General features: G+C 38.0%; 1 protein-coding gene across 2 annotated transcripts in view; it reads left to right on the top strand.

Moving 5' to 3' along the window:
* Nucleotides 1–12,464, top strand: part of PLOD2 (procollagen-lysine,2-oxoglutarate 5-dioxygenase 2) — a 37,567-nt gene that overhangs the window by 1,354 nt on the left and 23,749 nt on the right. For both annotated transcript variants that reach the window (XM_085298645.1, XM_085298644.1), the window contains exons 2-7: nucleotides 556–692; nucleotides 5,710–5,873; nucleotides 7,057–7,169; nucleotides 8,956–9,019; nucleotides 9,596–9,693; nucleotides 11,956–12,057. In XM_085298645.1, coding sequence (XP_085154771.1) covers nucleotides 556–692; nucleotides 5,710–5,873; nucleotides 7,057–7,169; nucleotides 8,956–9,019; nucleotides 9,596–9,693; nucleotides 11,956–12,057 — 678 coding nt within the window. The remainder of the gene's footprint in view (nucleotides 1–555; nucleotides 693–5,709; nucleotides 5,874–7,056; nucleotides 7,170–8,955; nucleotides 9,020–9,595; nucleotides 9,694–11,955; nucleotides 12,058–12,464) is intronic.

The raw sequence follows: 12,464 nt of genomic DNA, 5'->3' as shown, positions 1-12,464 counted from the left end.
TTTTTTGAGATGTAATTCACTGTAACAGTTGGCTAGGGAAGAATTTTGTTTAGTTGTGTTTTAGCAGTCAGCTGTAAATTGGGAACCTATTTTCTACTAGTGTACAAGTGTTCTGGAAATATTTCAGAAAGGACTAGACCTTGCAGTTTCTATTAATATCCTGTCCCCATAAGAGACCCCATGCTTTCTTATGCCTCCTGTTCCTAAAATTGTTATATTGAATGCTAAAGGTCTCGTTCAGAATGTTTCTGTAATACAAATTTGGAAGCAATTATTCACATTTTTTTCTTTTTCTGGAGGAGACGCATTTGAGTAAGTGGTGGTCAAAGGCAATTGCTTGATTCTTATTTGGTTAAGAAATGTCTCTCATGTTTTTGAAATGATGTCATTGTGCTGAATACAGCTTCAGACATGGAAAACTTAAGATGTTGGAAATGCTGGCTTGCTGTGCTTTAATGTGTTGCTTCTGCTTTAACATCTGTTTTCAATAACGTTCTGTTTTAAAAAGCCTCTTTTTGGGGGGTACCGGCAAAACGTGCTTTTTCCTCGTTGCAGGTACTTGGAAAAGGTGAAGAGTGGAAGGGTGGAGAGTTAGCTAACTCTATTGGCGGAGGGCAGAAAGTTCGGCTGCTGAAGGAAGGAATAGAAAGCTACGCTGATCAAGAGGACCTGGTTATAATGTTTGTTGAGTGGTGAGTCTGGCTTGTTGCCTTTACATTTTGTTCTGGGTAGACTCTCAAAAGTAGCTGCTGTGAAACGCTGAAAATTGCATGCTGTTTATTTGAGAGAGTTTGCTTCCATTTTTCTCCATTCATAAAAATATCAGATTGCACTTAGAGCAGTTGTGAGGTTTCTTTAACGGATTTACAAATGTAGGAATTGTTCATAGGGTAGCTCTCTTGAGGAGGAAAAGCAAAGTTACTAGGAGGTGACTGGCTTTAGGCAAGCGTTTGCCCTCTTCGTGATCCGTTGCCATAAGAGCAGGACGCGGCTGCAAGGTGGGAGTGCTTGTTCCTGCAACCATGGCGTGATCAGAGTCGCTGAGAAACCAGCTCGTGGTTGTCATCGAGATCTGCCACCTTATCAATGATCAGAGTGTGGTCACAGCCCTAGGAGGATACCCGCAAGGAAGCGAGGGGAACCGATCTTGAAACGGGTGTGTGAGGGGTTGCAGACCGAGGCATCCCTGGGGCGCCAGCTCGGTGCGGGCTCGGAGAGCTGCCTGCGCTGCTCGCGCTGATGTTCGCGGCGAGTCSTTCTGGCGCGTGTACTCCCAAAGTTCGGTTCAGTCTTAACCTACCCACTCGTTTTCCTGTTCGCAGGGTCTGTTCTGCACAGGACTAGGCAGAACAGAGCTACTGTGATTTTTGGGAACCCCTTTGCAATTTAAAGGGGTTTGGCAGAATTTGTTCCACAAACTTCATGAAAAGCGAGAGACTGGTCTGACAGTCATATTTACTGAAAAGTTCCTTTGTTGTTTTGCATATGTTAGGATTTTTGGAAAGTTGGAGTAGCCTGTTAAACTGGTAGCGATTTTAAGGATGCTACTCAATTTTCTTTCACTTTTTTAAATCTATTGTATCCTACCTCATATATGATGTTTAGCAAGAAAACCAATGTCTAAATCATCATAACTGGTTTAAGAAAGGATTTAAAAGGACTTATCTACTCAATATTTTCTCTGCTATATGTAATGAACATAAAAGTAACATATGGTTTAGAGCTGCATGTTTAATTTTTGAATTCTTTTCATATGTAATTAACTTGATTAGCAGTTTTTCATTCAGTGGCAAAAATATCTAAAAGTAAACTATATCCACTGTTTGCTCATACAGTTGTTTTATTGGTCAAGCCATAATTGAAACTTYTTTAAGGGTCACTTTAAAGATGATGCATTTTTTTTTATTAAGGGTTCAGCTGAAGCAAATATCTCCCAAATGTTTGTTGCTCACACTGAGGTGTTTGTATTTGCAAAAACTTCTCCCTGTTTTCTCCCTATATGGACAAGTATGTAAATTTGTTATCATTTTGGAGATAGCTCAGATYCTCTCCAAAACAGGTTATTTTCTCCAGGGACAGGTTGATGGGGATGTATGAGAGAGTGCAGAGGACAGTCTGTGTTGTAAGAAGATGCCTCTATCAGGCCAAAGCACTGGTTATCATAAAAATAGCAGGATTTAGTCTCCCAAGTTCTTGAGGATCATAATACCCAGCATGTTTTGATATAAAACTTGCAGAATTGATTCCCTAAGGAAAAAAAAAAAAACACATAATTTTCTTTCATTAGTCTGATTCTAGCAATACGCTTCATTTCTAATGAGCATTTTCATTACCAAGAATTCGATCTGTGAATGTGATGCTCATCAATGTAGCAGTAGGTTTGGAAAGATAAATATAACAAAATTCTTTTCTTTTTCAAATATTTTTGATTATATTCATTACGAATTGTTTGGAGTATTAACTTGGATAAAAGGAAATGTCTTATTTACTTGCTGTAACTAGTCAGTTTCTAATGAACTTAGACTTTGCTTCTTGCTGTTTTTTGAGCAGTGCTTTTRTAGGGCTCACAATTATGAGAATAATTGGAGATAATTCATTTACTCCTTTTGTGAACAGTTTTGTATGTATGTGTAGATAGCAATTGCYACTTGCCTGCCGATGGAATACTATTTAAATTAGATTTGCTTTTGGGAGGCTAACTACTAGTTTACTGCAGACTGTTTCAGATTGAACTGGCTGATGGCCAGTATAGACAGGACTAAATGGTTGGTACTGTAACTGTTCATTCAAAACTCCCACAGCAACCCATTTGTATCGTGGTAGACTTGACATCTCTCAAAAATGTTATTTAAAACATTTACCAGAAAATGCAGCATAGTTACTTTTTCTACATGTACCTCAAGCATCTTAAGATGGTCCTGGTGTGGATACTACATGAACCACGCTGGTACAAAATGGTCATGTCCCCCAACAGTCCACACAAATAATATGAAATCTGGCACCTGGCTACTGGTAAACCCTTTCTTATTTGAAGTCTGAGCTCTTACTTCTATTTTAACTGTATATACTATGCATTATCACTCTCAATGTTGTGGTGCGGATTTTGCCCATTCAGTTCTAGRTGATCTAAACCACTGTCGTGGCCTGCCTGCCCTGGTCGGGGAGCAGAGGACAGGGCTGCTTCCCTGGCACAGCGAAGGGACTGGGATGGGTGGGTTCCAGCCCAGAACATCTGCAATCTCACGGATGCAGGAAATGGAACTAGAATTGTGGTTTTTATTTTTTTTTTTGCCTTCTGCTTAATCAGAGGGATTTATGAAAAATAAATAAAAGAGCATTTGAGCTTTTCCAGCTTGCAAAGACAGCCTGCCTCTTGCTGGATATATCCTTCCTTTCACTCCCTCAACAAACTCTGAAGCCCCGTTCAAAATTAGGATGCAGCAAGTCATGTGCATAACCCATACTGACAGTTGTCCCGGAATCCTCTTTAAGGTATTCTTGGAAGTTGAATGCACCTGAGGTGCATCTTCCCTTACTGCAGAAATTCCCTGCTATATATAGTATTGGATGTGATCTGAAGTAGCAGGTAAGAAAGGCAAATGATGAACTTCGAGTTGAGCTTGGCCCTAGAAGTGTTACTGTTGCCTGGAGAGGAAAGCAGGAGCGTTGTAAAGCAGCTAAGAGGTGACTGGCAGTGAGGAGCAGGAGGCCAGTGGAGGTCCTGCCCATGGGAGGTGGTGTGGTAGCCACGTCTGAGTCAGCACCAAGCCTGCAGGTCACCTCTTTACAGAACAGAGCCATGGAGATCAGTAGAGAGCGTCAGGCCATGATGGATTCATACTGCTGCATGGTATCCATGGTGTGTGGAGTTTAAAATAATTGCCTGGGCAGTTTAGCTGCTCTGAAGTGAGCACTGAACTCTGTGCAGTGTTTTGTAGTAGAAACTGTCCTGTATTAAGTAGTGCATCTCTTTCATAAGCAGAAGCTGTGGCTAACACAGCACGTTGCCCAACTTTGGCTTTCTTTTCCAAAATGACAGTCTTTGGGAAGCGATGTTCCAGGGGTTTTTGGTTCTTTCCTGCAGCTGTCTTTGCAGCAACAGCACAAACTTGATCAAAGAGGAGAAGCACAGCCTGCCATAAGCTGTTAGGTTAAAGCTTCAGGCAAATCTTCATTTTTGTCAGCCGTCTTCGACTTGTCTCCTGGTTCTTGCTTGTTCGTAATGCTCATTCTGGCTTTCAGTCAGGATACCCTAATTTGAATGGAAAAGTGAGAGCGCTGTATGTTTGAATATCTGGGCAGAAACAGTCATTTTTTGCAAAACTGAAGAAGCTCCAAAATGTACAGTGTTATTTTTTTCATAAGTTCTGCTGCCAAAGTTACAGAAAAACAAAACAATTTTCAGAAACCCACTTACTTTATATAGACTGCATAACGAACTTTCTCTCCAGAGTTCGTACTGTGCTCTGTGGTGGAAATCTTCTTCCCTTCTGCATTCGTAAGCCAGCTGTTCTTCGGTTCTTGCAGGCCAACTGCATGAAATGCCCTTTGAAGGAAGGGTGCTTTAAATAATTTCAGAGCTGAAAGGAGGAAATACTGGAAGCCAGTAAGGGTTGTTTTCTTGACATTATTGCTGAGTAACAGATTGCCCTAGAAGAAGTTGTGTTCACTGTAGAGGTGCTGCAGCTGAAGTTACTACAGTTGCTACACTTTGTAAGAACAAAATCTTGATCAAAAGAAGGAAAATTTGGCTTGCTAAAATGTTGATTAGACCTTTTCGTTTGGTCTTCTGCCCTGCCCTGTAGAGCAGCCCTGTTTCAAGGCTGCTGATTTTCATTGACTTGAGTACAAAAAAAAATGGAACCTTATCTAAGAACAACTTAATTATTCGTTCTCATTTTGAGTTTTTTTAGAAGCATTTAGATACAATTTGATAACGTGAAGCCACTAGGTTTGTTAGACTACCTTCTTACATGACCTTTGTCAAACCCATATGTGTTTCTTTCCATTTTGGGAGAGTGTTATTTTTAGCTTTGCATTAAAGAGAAACTCTGGATAACTATTGTTTTTAGAGATAAGCCCTCTGCCTTTAGGTCTTTGTCTTCAGTTGGGGTTTGGAATCAAACTGGATGAACACATAAAGTCAGAGGAAGATTTTATGAAGAGCCTTTTGGGTTCTCCAGCGGCTTAAAGAGGTTGAAGCAGAACTCCATGTATTGTGGGAATGCAGCACAGTTTAAGAATAAGTATTCATATTTATGAATAAGTACACTTTATTGAGAAATATCTAAGTACATATTTGACATGACCTTTCAGAAGAAAGTCTGTACCATTGTGGTTTGGAACAACATCATTAGAATTTTTCCAGTGAGAGACATTGAAATTATTTTTCAGTCTCACTCTGTTTCAGCTGCTAGGGTTTTTTTTTTTCTTTGTTTTTAACTACATAAACACTTTTATAAAGGGGAAAATATATTTTATATTTTACTGAAAATACATGAAACCTAAAAATCAATTTCAGATAGACAAAAAAAATCTGAAGGAAAAAATGTCTAAAATGTGCAAGGTTCAGACAAATGAGTGTAAACAGAGGAGAAATCATGTTGCATATCTGCATTTCATGCTGAAAATCTGAATAATCCACCCATTTCTTGTTTTGAACACAGAAGGGTTAAAATCGAGCTAATGTACTGACATCTTTATTTTCAGCTATGATGTTATTTTTGCGGGAGGTCCTGAAGAATTGCTAAAGAAATTTCGAGAGGCTAATCATAAAGTAGTGTTTGCGGCAGATGGACTGATTTGGCCGGATAAACGGCTAGCTGACAAGTATCCTTTTGTCCGGAGTGGAAAACGATTCCTGAACTCAGGAGGCAAGTGTGACTCTTGGACATATGAACCTCTTGAACATGTCTAACTTCTGTTATCTGTTTTATGTATTTGTATGTGTAATTGCTCTTGAACTTCATAAGTGCAAAACTGAGGATTGGATTGGTGGATTTTTCTTCCTTCTTTTTTTCCTCTTCAGTAGCTGCTCTTCTGTGCGTCAGAATACATTTCCTTCAAGAGTGTTTATTGGCAATAACATTGTGAAAAGCATGTAAATTGTGTACAGCTGAGGGCATAACTCAGCCTTGTAATGAAGTGTTGCGCAGGGGTCACCCAGTTGCCACCAACTGAAACCATCTAGACATATGAGCCTAGTCAGAGAATTAAGTGCTTTTTGTAGGCACAATTTATTAGCAGGGGCACAGAATTTGCTAACTTGGCCGCATTGTTTTGGGGAATCTCTGCACAGGGTATAGACGTGCTAGTGACTATGTCCAACTCATCAGCATAGCTTGAGGAATCACTTCCAAGAGAAGTGTGAATTATTTCCATTAATCTCAATGAAGTGTTAATTCTGAAGTCCCTAGTCCCTTTGAATGCCAGTTTTGTTAATAATTTTGCAGCTGATTATTACGTGCATCCATCGATGTTGTTTAACTGTTTTGGAGTGCAGTACGTAGCTTTTCCTAGGAATTCTGGGTACATGGTCCTTGGCCGTGTGCAGATCTGGGAATGTCCCTGTTTCTTTCCCTCTCTTTCCTCACCCATTTATTTGCCTTGCCTTTTCTGTTTTGGCACTAATGTGATATATATCAGGTTTGAGCTGGATTCCCTTTATGGTTCTGGCAATATTAGGTTTCTCACTTCTCTGCCAGCAGGAAACGATTGATGAAAATGAAGCTTTTTTCCATAGATGAACTTCTTTCCCAGGAGCAATAACATCCCAATTTCATGGTTTGGCATTCGCAGGACCATCCCAAACAGATGGTGTATTCCTATTTTTCCCTTAAAATAGCATTAGTATAGAAGCAACTCTTAATTTTGAGCTCTTTAAAACATAACTAATAGATATCACCACAAGAAAATGGGATTTTGGAGCCAAGGTRCATGAATTTTTCTTTTCCTTTGCTGGCACTGAACGGCTGGAATGGAATCTCTAGCTGGTGGAACAGCATTGGCAGAGTACTGCTTTTTATGGAAATAACTTATGTGTGTGTGGTATTGCAGGATTCATTGGTTATGCTCCATATATWAATCGTATTGTGCAGCAATGGAACCTGCAGGATAATGATGATGACCAGCTGTTCTATACCAAAATCTATGTTGACCCATTGGCAAGGGTAGGTAGCTAATGACTTTCTCATTTCTTTCTTCTTGAGTAACATGTTGCTGCTCATAAAACATCAAAAAGCAAACCCAAAAGGAATGCAGTCTCTTACTGCCTGCCCTGCTGACAGTTGTGTTTGTCCTCCGGAGGTTCCTACTGTCAGAGTGATGAACAGATTTCAGAGGGATCATGACTTGAAATACTATTTCAGGCTATCTGCAGATCCAGGCAGGTTATGCTTTGCTGTTAGAAATAACAGCTCTGAGATATATGATCAGACGTGACCTATATCCTTCCAGTTTAGATGAAGTTTTTCTAGTTATAAAACCAATCACTCACATCTCTGTGAGAGTCCCACGTACGCTGCTGCTTGACAGCCGTGGAACGTGGCGTTTCTCCAGGGTGTCCCAGAACATTTTGCCAATCCAGTGTTTTATATTCTGGCTTGCTGCCATTTCAGGTCTTGCCTGTAGCAGCCTCMGACTCTTCAGGTTTTTATGCAGATAGGTTCAATAAGACTGCATTGTAAATTTTTGGTGGAGGCTTCTCTATGGCCGAGCTTAACAAAGTTCTGTGCAGAGTGGCAGACGAGTACACGTTAAAGCAGAGGGAATGACGGAGGCATGGCCCTGGTGCTGAGAAAAGGGCTAAAGGGAATTAATGATGTATTGATGCAACAACAGCTGGGTTTAGAAGCTGATCCTGTAGTTTTTTGAAGTTGATTGTGACCGTTTGTGCGCTTAAAGGTGTTAAAGTTCACGAAATAGATACATGTTTGTCAAAGTGTGCCAGGAACATAGGGTGTATTTAGATCCAGGTATACAGATGTTTGCATTGGTATTATGCAAGCTAAGTCAGATACTAGATGTGCAGTTGAAAGGGCAGGATATAGAGACACYGGAGCTAACTTGGCGCCATAGTCAGAAGTCATATGATGAGCTGTCTAAGCAGATAGCCTTCTGGACAAAAAACGTGTACCTCTGCGCAGTGCAGCACTGACAGTGCCGCAAAACGTCTTCCCAGTGCTGACTTGGAACGCTCTGTTTTAATTCTCAGTTTGRTAGTATCCAGAATTGCAGAACACATAAGGAAATCCTGGAAGATCAAAATAAATACGTTATCTATATAAGGATTTTTTAAAATRTATTTTAGARGCTATATACTTTGATCAACCTCTTAACATTTTAGTAGAGCAAGGTACATTAAATAAGAATGTAAGTAGGGCTAGGCACAATTTAGTAAAAGGAACATGTTTTAAAACCACTGTAGTCTGWATTTTGACATTGTATGTAAATTTAGCTCTTATATTTTTGAARTCTTAAAACATAGTGCATTTTGATTTAAAAGCTGCCAGTATGCTCTGTTGCTGGGCCAAGATTTTTAATTCTTTCTTTCTGTATTTATTTATTTAAAGATAAATCACAGATTTTTTTTTTKGGRRGGGGGGGAATTATACTGCCAAATTATACTGCCAAATTACAGTTTCTTTGGAAAGTCATGACCTATATCCTTGAAGTTTAGATGAAGTTTTTCTAGTCATAAAACCAATCACTATACAGCTGCACCAGACAGAAATATAGAAGCACTTGAACAGTATAAAATTAAGAAATATATCTAAAAGATATATTTTTATATATATATATAAAAATATATATATATATTAAATATATATAATGAAATTATATCAAAATGACCTGATTTTACCTAATTGCTTGCTGTCACTGCAGTATAAGTTGTTGCATTACAGTAAAAGCATTCGCTTTTACAATATGTCATCATCTTTGCTACTTTTATTTCAGGAACGCATTAACATTACTTTGGATCACAAATGTGCAATTTTCCAGACCCTAAATGGAGCTGTAGGTAAGTGTATGATTTGCATGTTTTGTGTTTTATTACCTATAATTGTCTTAATAAATATGCTTGCTTGTTTTAAAGAATTAATTGTGTGGGCGAACCTRATTAGCAGATTAATCAAACTATAGCAAACAACGATATCTAATGAAATGGAAATGAGGAAAAATGTGGACTTTTCTTTATTTGTCATGAAGTTAAATTGAAAAAGCCTCCTACTTCTGTATTTTCCCCAAATCCCTTTCTTACCTTTAACCATCAATTATAGAGCAATGGCATATTTAGATCAGATCGGTTTGATTTCTCATTAAATATGCTTTGTACAAGATTCATTTTATAATTTCTAAGCAGATTTTCTTCAAATACTAAAGGATGCTGATGGTAAACTCTAAACTTCARTGTAACCTCATTTGGCCTAAAGAGTTAGTTTAGAATTCAAGATTTATTAAAATAAATAAAAGGATAAGTAACATTAGTAATAGCAGCAGTAGGGAATGTTGTATCAATAAGAGTTTAGAGAAGTCTGAAATTTTTGCTTTTGCCTATAAAGTGCACTTTTGCCTATGTACAATTCTTGATTTGCAGATGAAGTCCTTCTGAAATTTGARGAAGGAAAAGCAAGAGCTAGGAATTCCATGTATGAGACATTACCAATCACTCTTCATGGAAATGGWCCAACTAAAGTGAGTGACAGCTTTTTTTCTGCAAAGACTACAATTTTAGTAACAGCAAAAACAATGGAGGAGCTTGAAACAATCTTAGTGTACCACCACTGCTTATTTTTAATTGATGTTAGTAAGAGTTGCAGAGAGAAACCATTCTCATAGGTCTCTCCATCATGTTATTCTGTTGCTGTAGTAACTTGATATCAGTGTGGAAACAGCTCATTCTGCTCCCAGATTGATCACAACACTGGGCATTAGAAACAAATAAGTTTATGTTTATTTGTTCACTATCCAAAAAGCATTTTTGAAACTATAGTGAATATCTCTCTGATTAATAAATGCTAATCCGATGATTAGATTTTTAGGGGAAGAGAGATTTAATCTAGAGTCACAGGTTGGGGTACAAAACAGAAATGTATCTGATCCCACCATACATTTCAAAGTATATATACTGTTGGCTTCTGCCATTGAATCTTCAGCGTCTGTGGTCATTGCCTGCCAAGTTCCTGCAGTTCACTAACTGTGGGACCACAGTGGAGCTCTTCTTCTGAGCGCAAGTTCCTTGTGGTAGCTCATGCTTTCCAGCAAAGTGCCTCCCAGCTTAATGGGGCAAAGTTTGCAACTCGTATTGATATCCCAGTGACTGCTGTTTCTTAGCTTTTTGCGCTGTATTTCATCTTCTGAATTAGTGAATATACTACTATTGTAATCTGTTTGGTTTATAATTACTCAGTAGTGGTGGAATATATGACCRTATGACCATGTTGCCTCAATTTGTCTCAATTCGAATTGTCAAATTAGCTATCATCACTGACTTTGCTTACTCTTTACCAGGGAAAAGAAAGGTACTATATTTTGTAGTTTGGTAATATTTAGATTGGAACTCCTTATACTAATCCACAGGCTCTGCTATGTTAAACAAAAATAGATTTCTRCATGTAGTTAATGTGACAGTCTACCTTGACTCTTAGCCTGGACCATACGGCTGAAAGATTTCTCTTTAAAAACAGAGCAGACTCTTACTATGTATCATTTTATGTTTGTTTAGATTCTTCTGTTTCAAACATGGGCTATAGTTAAGAGGAYGTTAACATGAAGATTGAAAAAAAGTTTTCACTAGTTAATAAACTAACACTAAAGTTATTTCCAGAGTGAACTCCAAATTTAAGTTTTGTGTTTATAAGAACATCCAGTTTTGTATATAATCTCTTGAACTTGCAGATTAATAAATTACATTAGTCAGAGCCATCTTTTTAAAAAGGATACCAAACTATATGACACTTTTTTTGCCCCTTTTCCTTTGTTTTTTTTTCACCCTAGTGATATTTTTTTTTTTTTTTTTTTTAAGAAACATTCTTCTGGACTTTATTGGCCATCTATGGAATTAAGTTCAAGCAATTCTATTTATAACCTGTCTAGAATAGTTTTCAATATACATGAATAAAAACAAAAAGTAGATGTTAAAATGCAGATGGAGTACTGGACTGGCATGTGTTTTTCCTGTGTAAGATGCCACTCTATCCTKCCAGTTTTTGATGAAGACAACAGAGAGCGAGCGAGCAGCCGCCTCCTGTCAGGCAGACTTTCCCCGGTGTAGGATCTTTAACCGTTGCAAAAGGCAGTAGAGRAGGGTGAAGTTCTGTACAATCCAGGAGGACATGGCAGCCCGCGCAGCCCATCGATTAAAAAGAAAAGTACATATCTTGTTCAATGCCAAGTCCAAGTCTTTTAAGAAGCTAGATGCTGTTTTAAAACATCCCACGGCTTGGCTTCTAAATCTCAGCCTAGCTTGCCAAAACAAAARCTTGAGTCTGCTCTGTCATCTGAATGTATATCTTCCATGTTTTCTGTGGGCCTTTCGTATGGCCACCCTTTATCTTTTGTATGAAGTGTTGATGGTTCTCAGATTCAGGAAGAGAATTAGAACTATGATCGKTTTTTTTGGCTTGAAATCAGGCATAACCGCTTGCAAGAGCGGGATGATCTGCAGACCAAGCCTTGGCAGGCATTTTGTTGGTAGGTTTTATGCTTGCAACAATTGTTTGGCTGAACTCAAGCCAAACTAAATATCATCTATTTTGTATAAATAAAAGGAAGAAAAAAGAAGCTTTTTCCTCCTGTTTTTACGTATATATATTTTTAAATTTCAAATAAAAAGATAGGACGGTCAATTATCTTTAAGTATAAGGGATTCAAAGGCTAAGACTGACTTCCTTAAAAGGTACAAATCGGCATTTGCATTCACATTTCATTAATCTTAATTGTTCATTTTTTTACCAGATTCACTTGAATTATTTGGGAAATTATATCCCCAATGCTTGGACACGGGAAACTGGGTGCAGTATTTGTGATTTAGACTTGCTAGACCTATCAACAGTAACGGTAAGAATACCCCTCAGTATAACAGAACCGTTTTGAATGGATTTGATAGGTGTATAGTGATTTCTGAGGCAAAATGACTGTAGAATGCAATGTTATGTTTCATGTAAACCTCGGGTTTTTTTTTTTTTTTCCAAAAAAAAGTGGTATGTGAAACTGTAAAGAGAATTTCAATTTACTGGAAGTATCAGTTGTTTTAGGAATGTTTTCATACTGACTGCATTTTAATATAGGTTTCCTATTATTATTAAAAATACCTGAAAACCCCTCCTTTCTTTCTTCTACTCACTGAGACCCAGTGGATGATTTTTGAAATATGCAAGATTCCAATAAATGAGTTGAATTTCTGGGAAACATGGAAACTCTTTAAATATTGTAGGTTTTTTTTTTTTTTTTTTTTTTTTTTTTTT

The sequence above is a fragment of the Rhea americana genome, unplaced genomic scaffold, assembly GCF_003343005.1.
Source record: "Rhea americana isolate MKP2758 unplaced genomic scaffold, rheAme1 scaffold_14, whole genome shotgun sequence".
Taxonomy (NCBI): Eukaryota; Metazoa; Chordata; class Aves; order Rheiformes; family Rheidae; genus Rhea; species Rhea americana.
The sequence above is the reverse complement of the archived record's forward strand: the minus strand, read 5'-3'. Positions and strand labels throughout refer to the sequence as shown.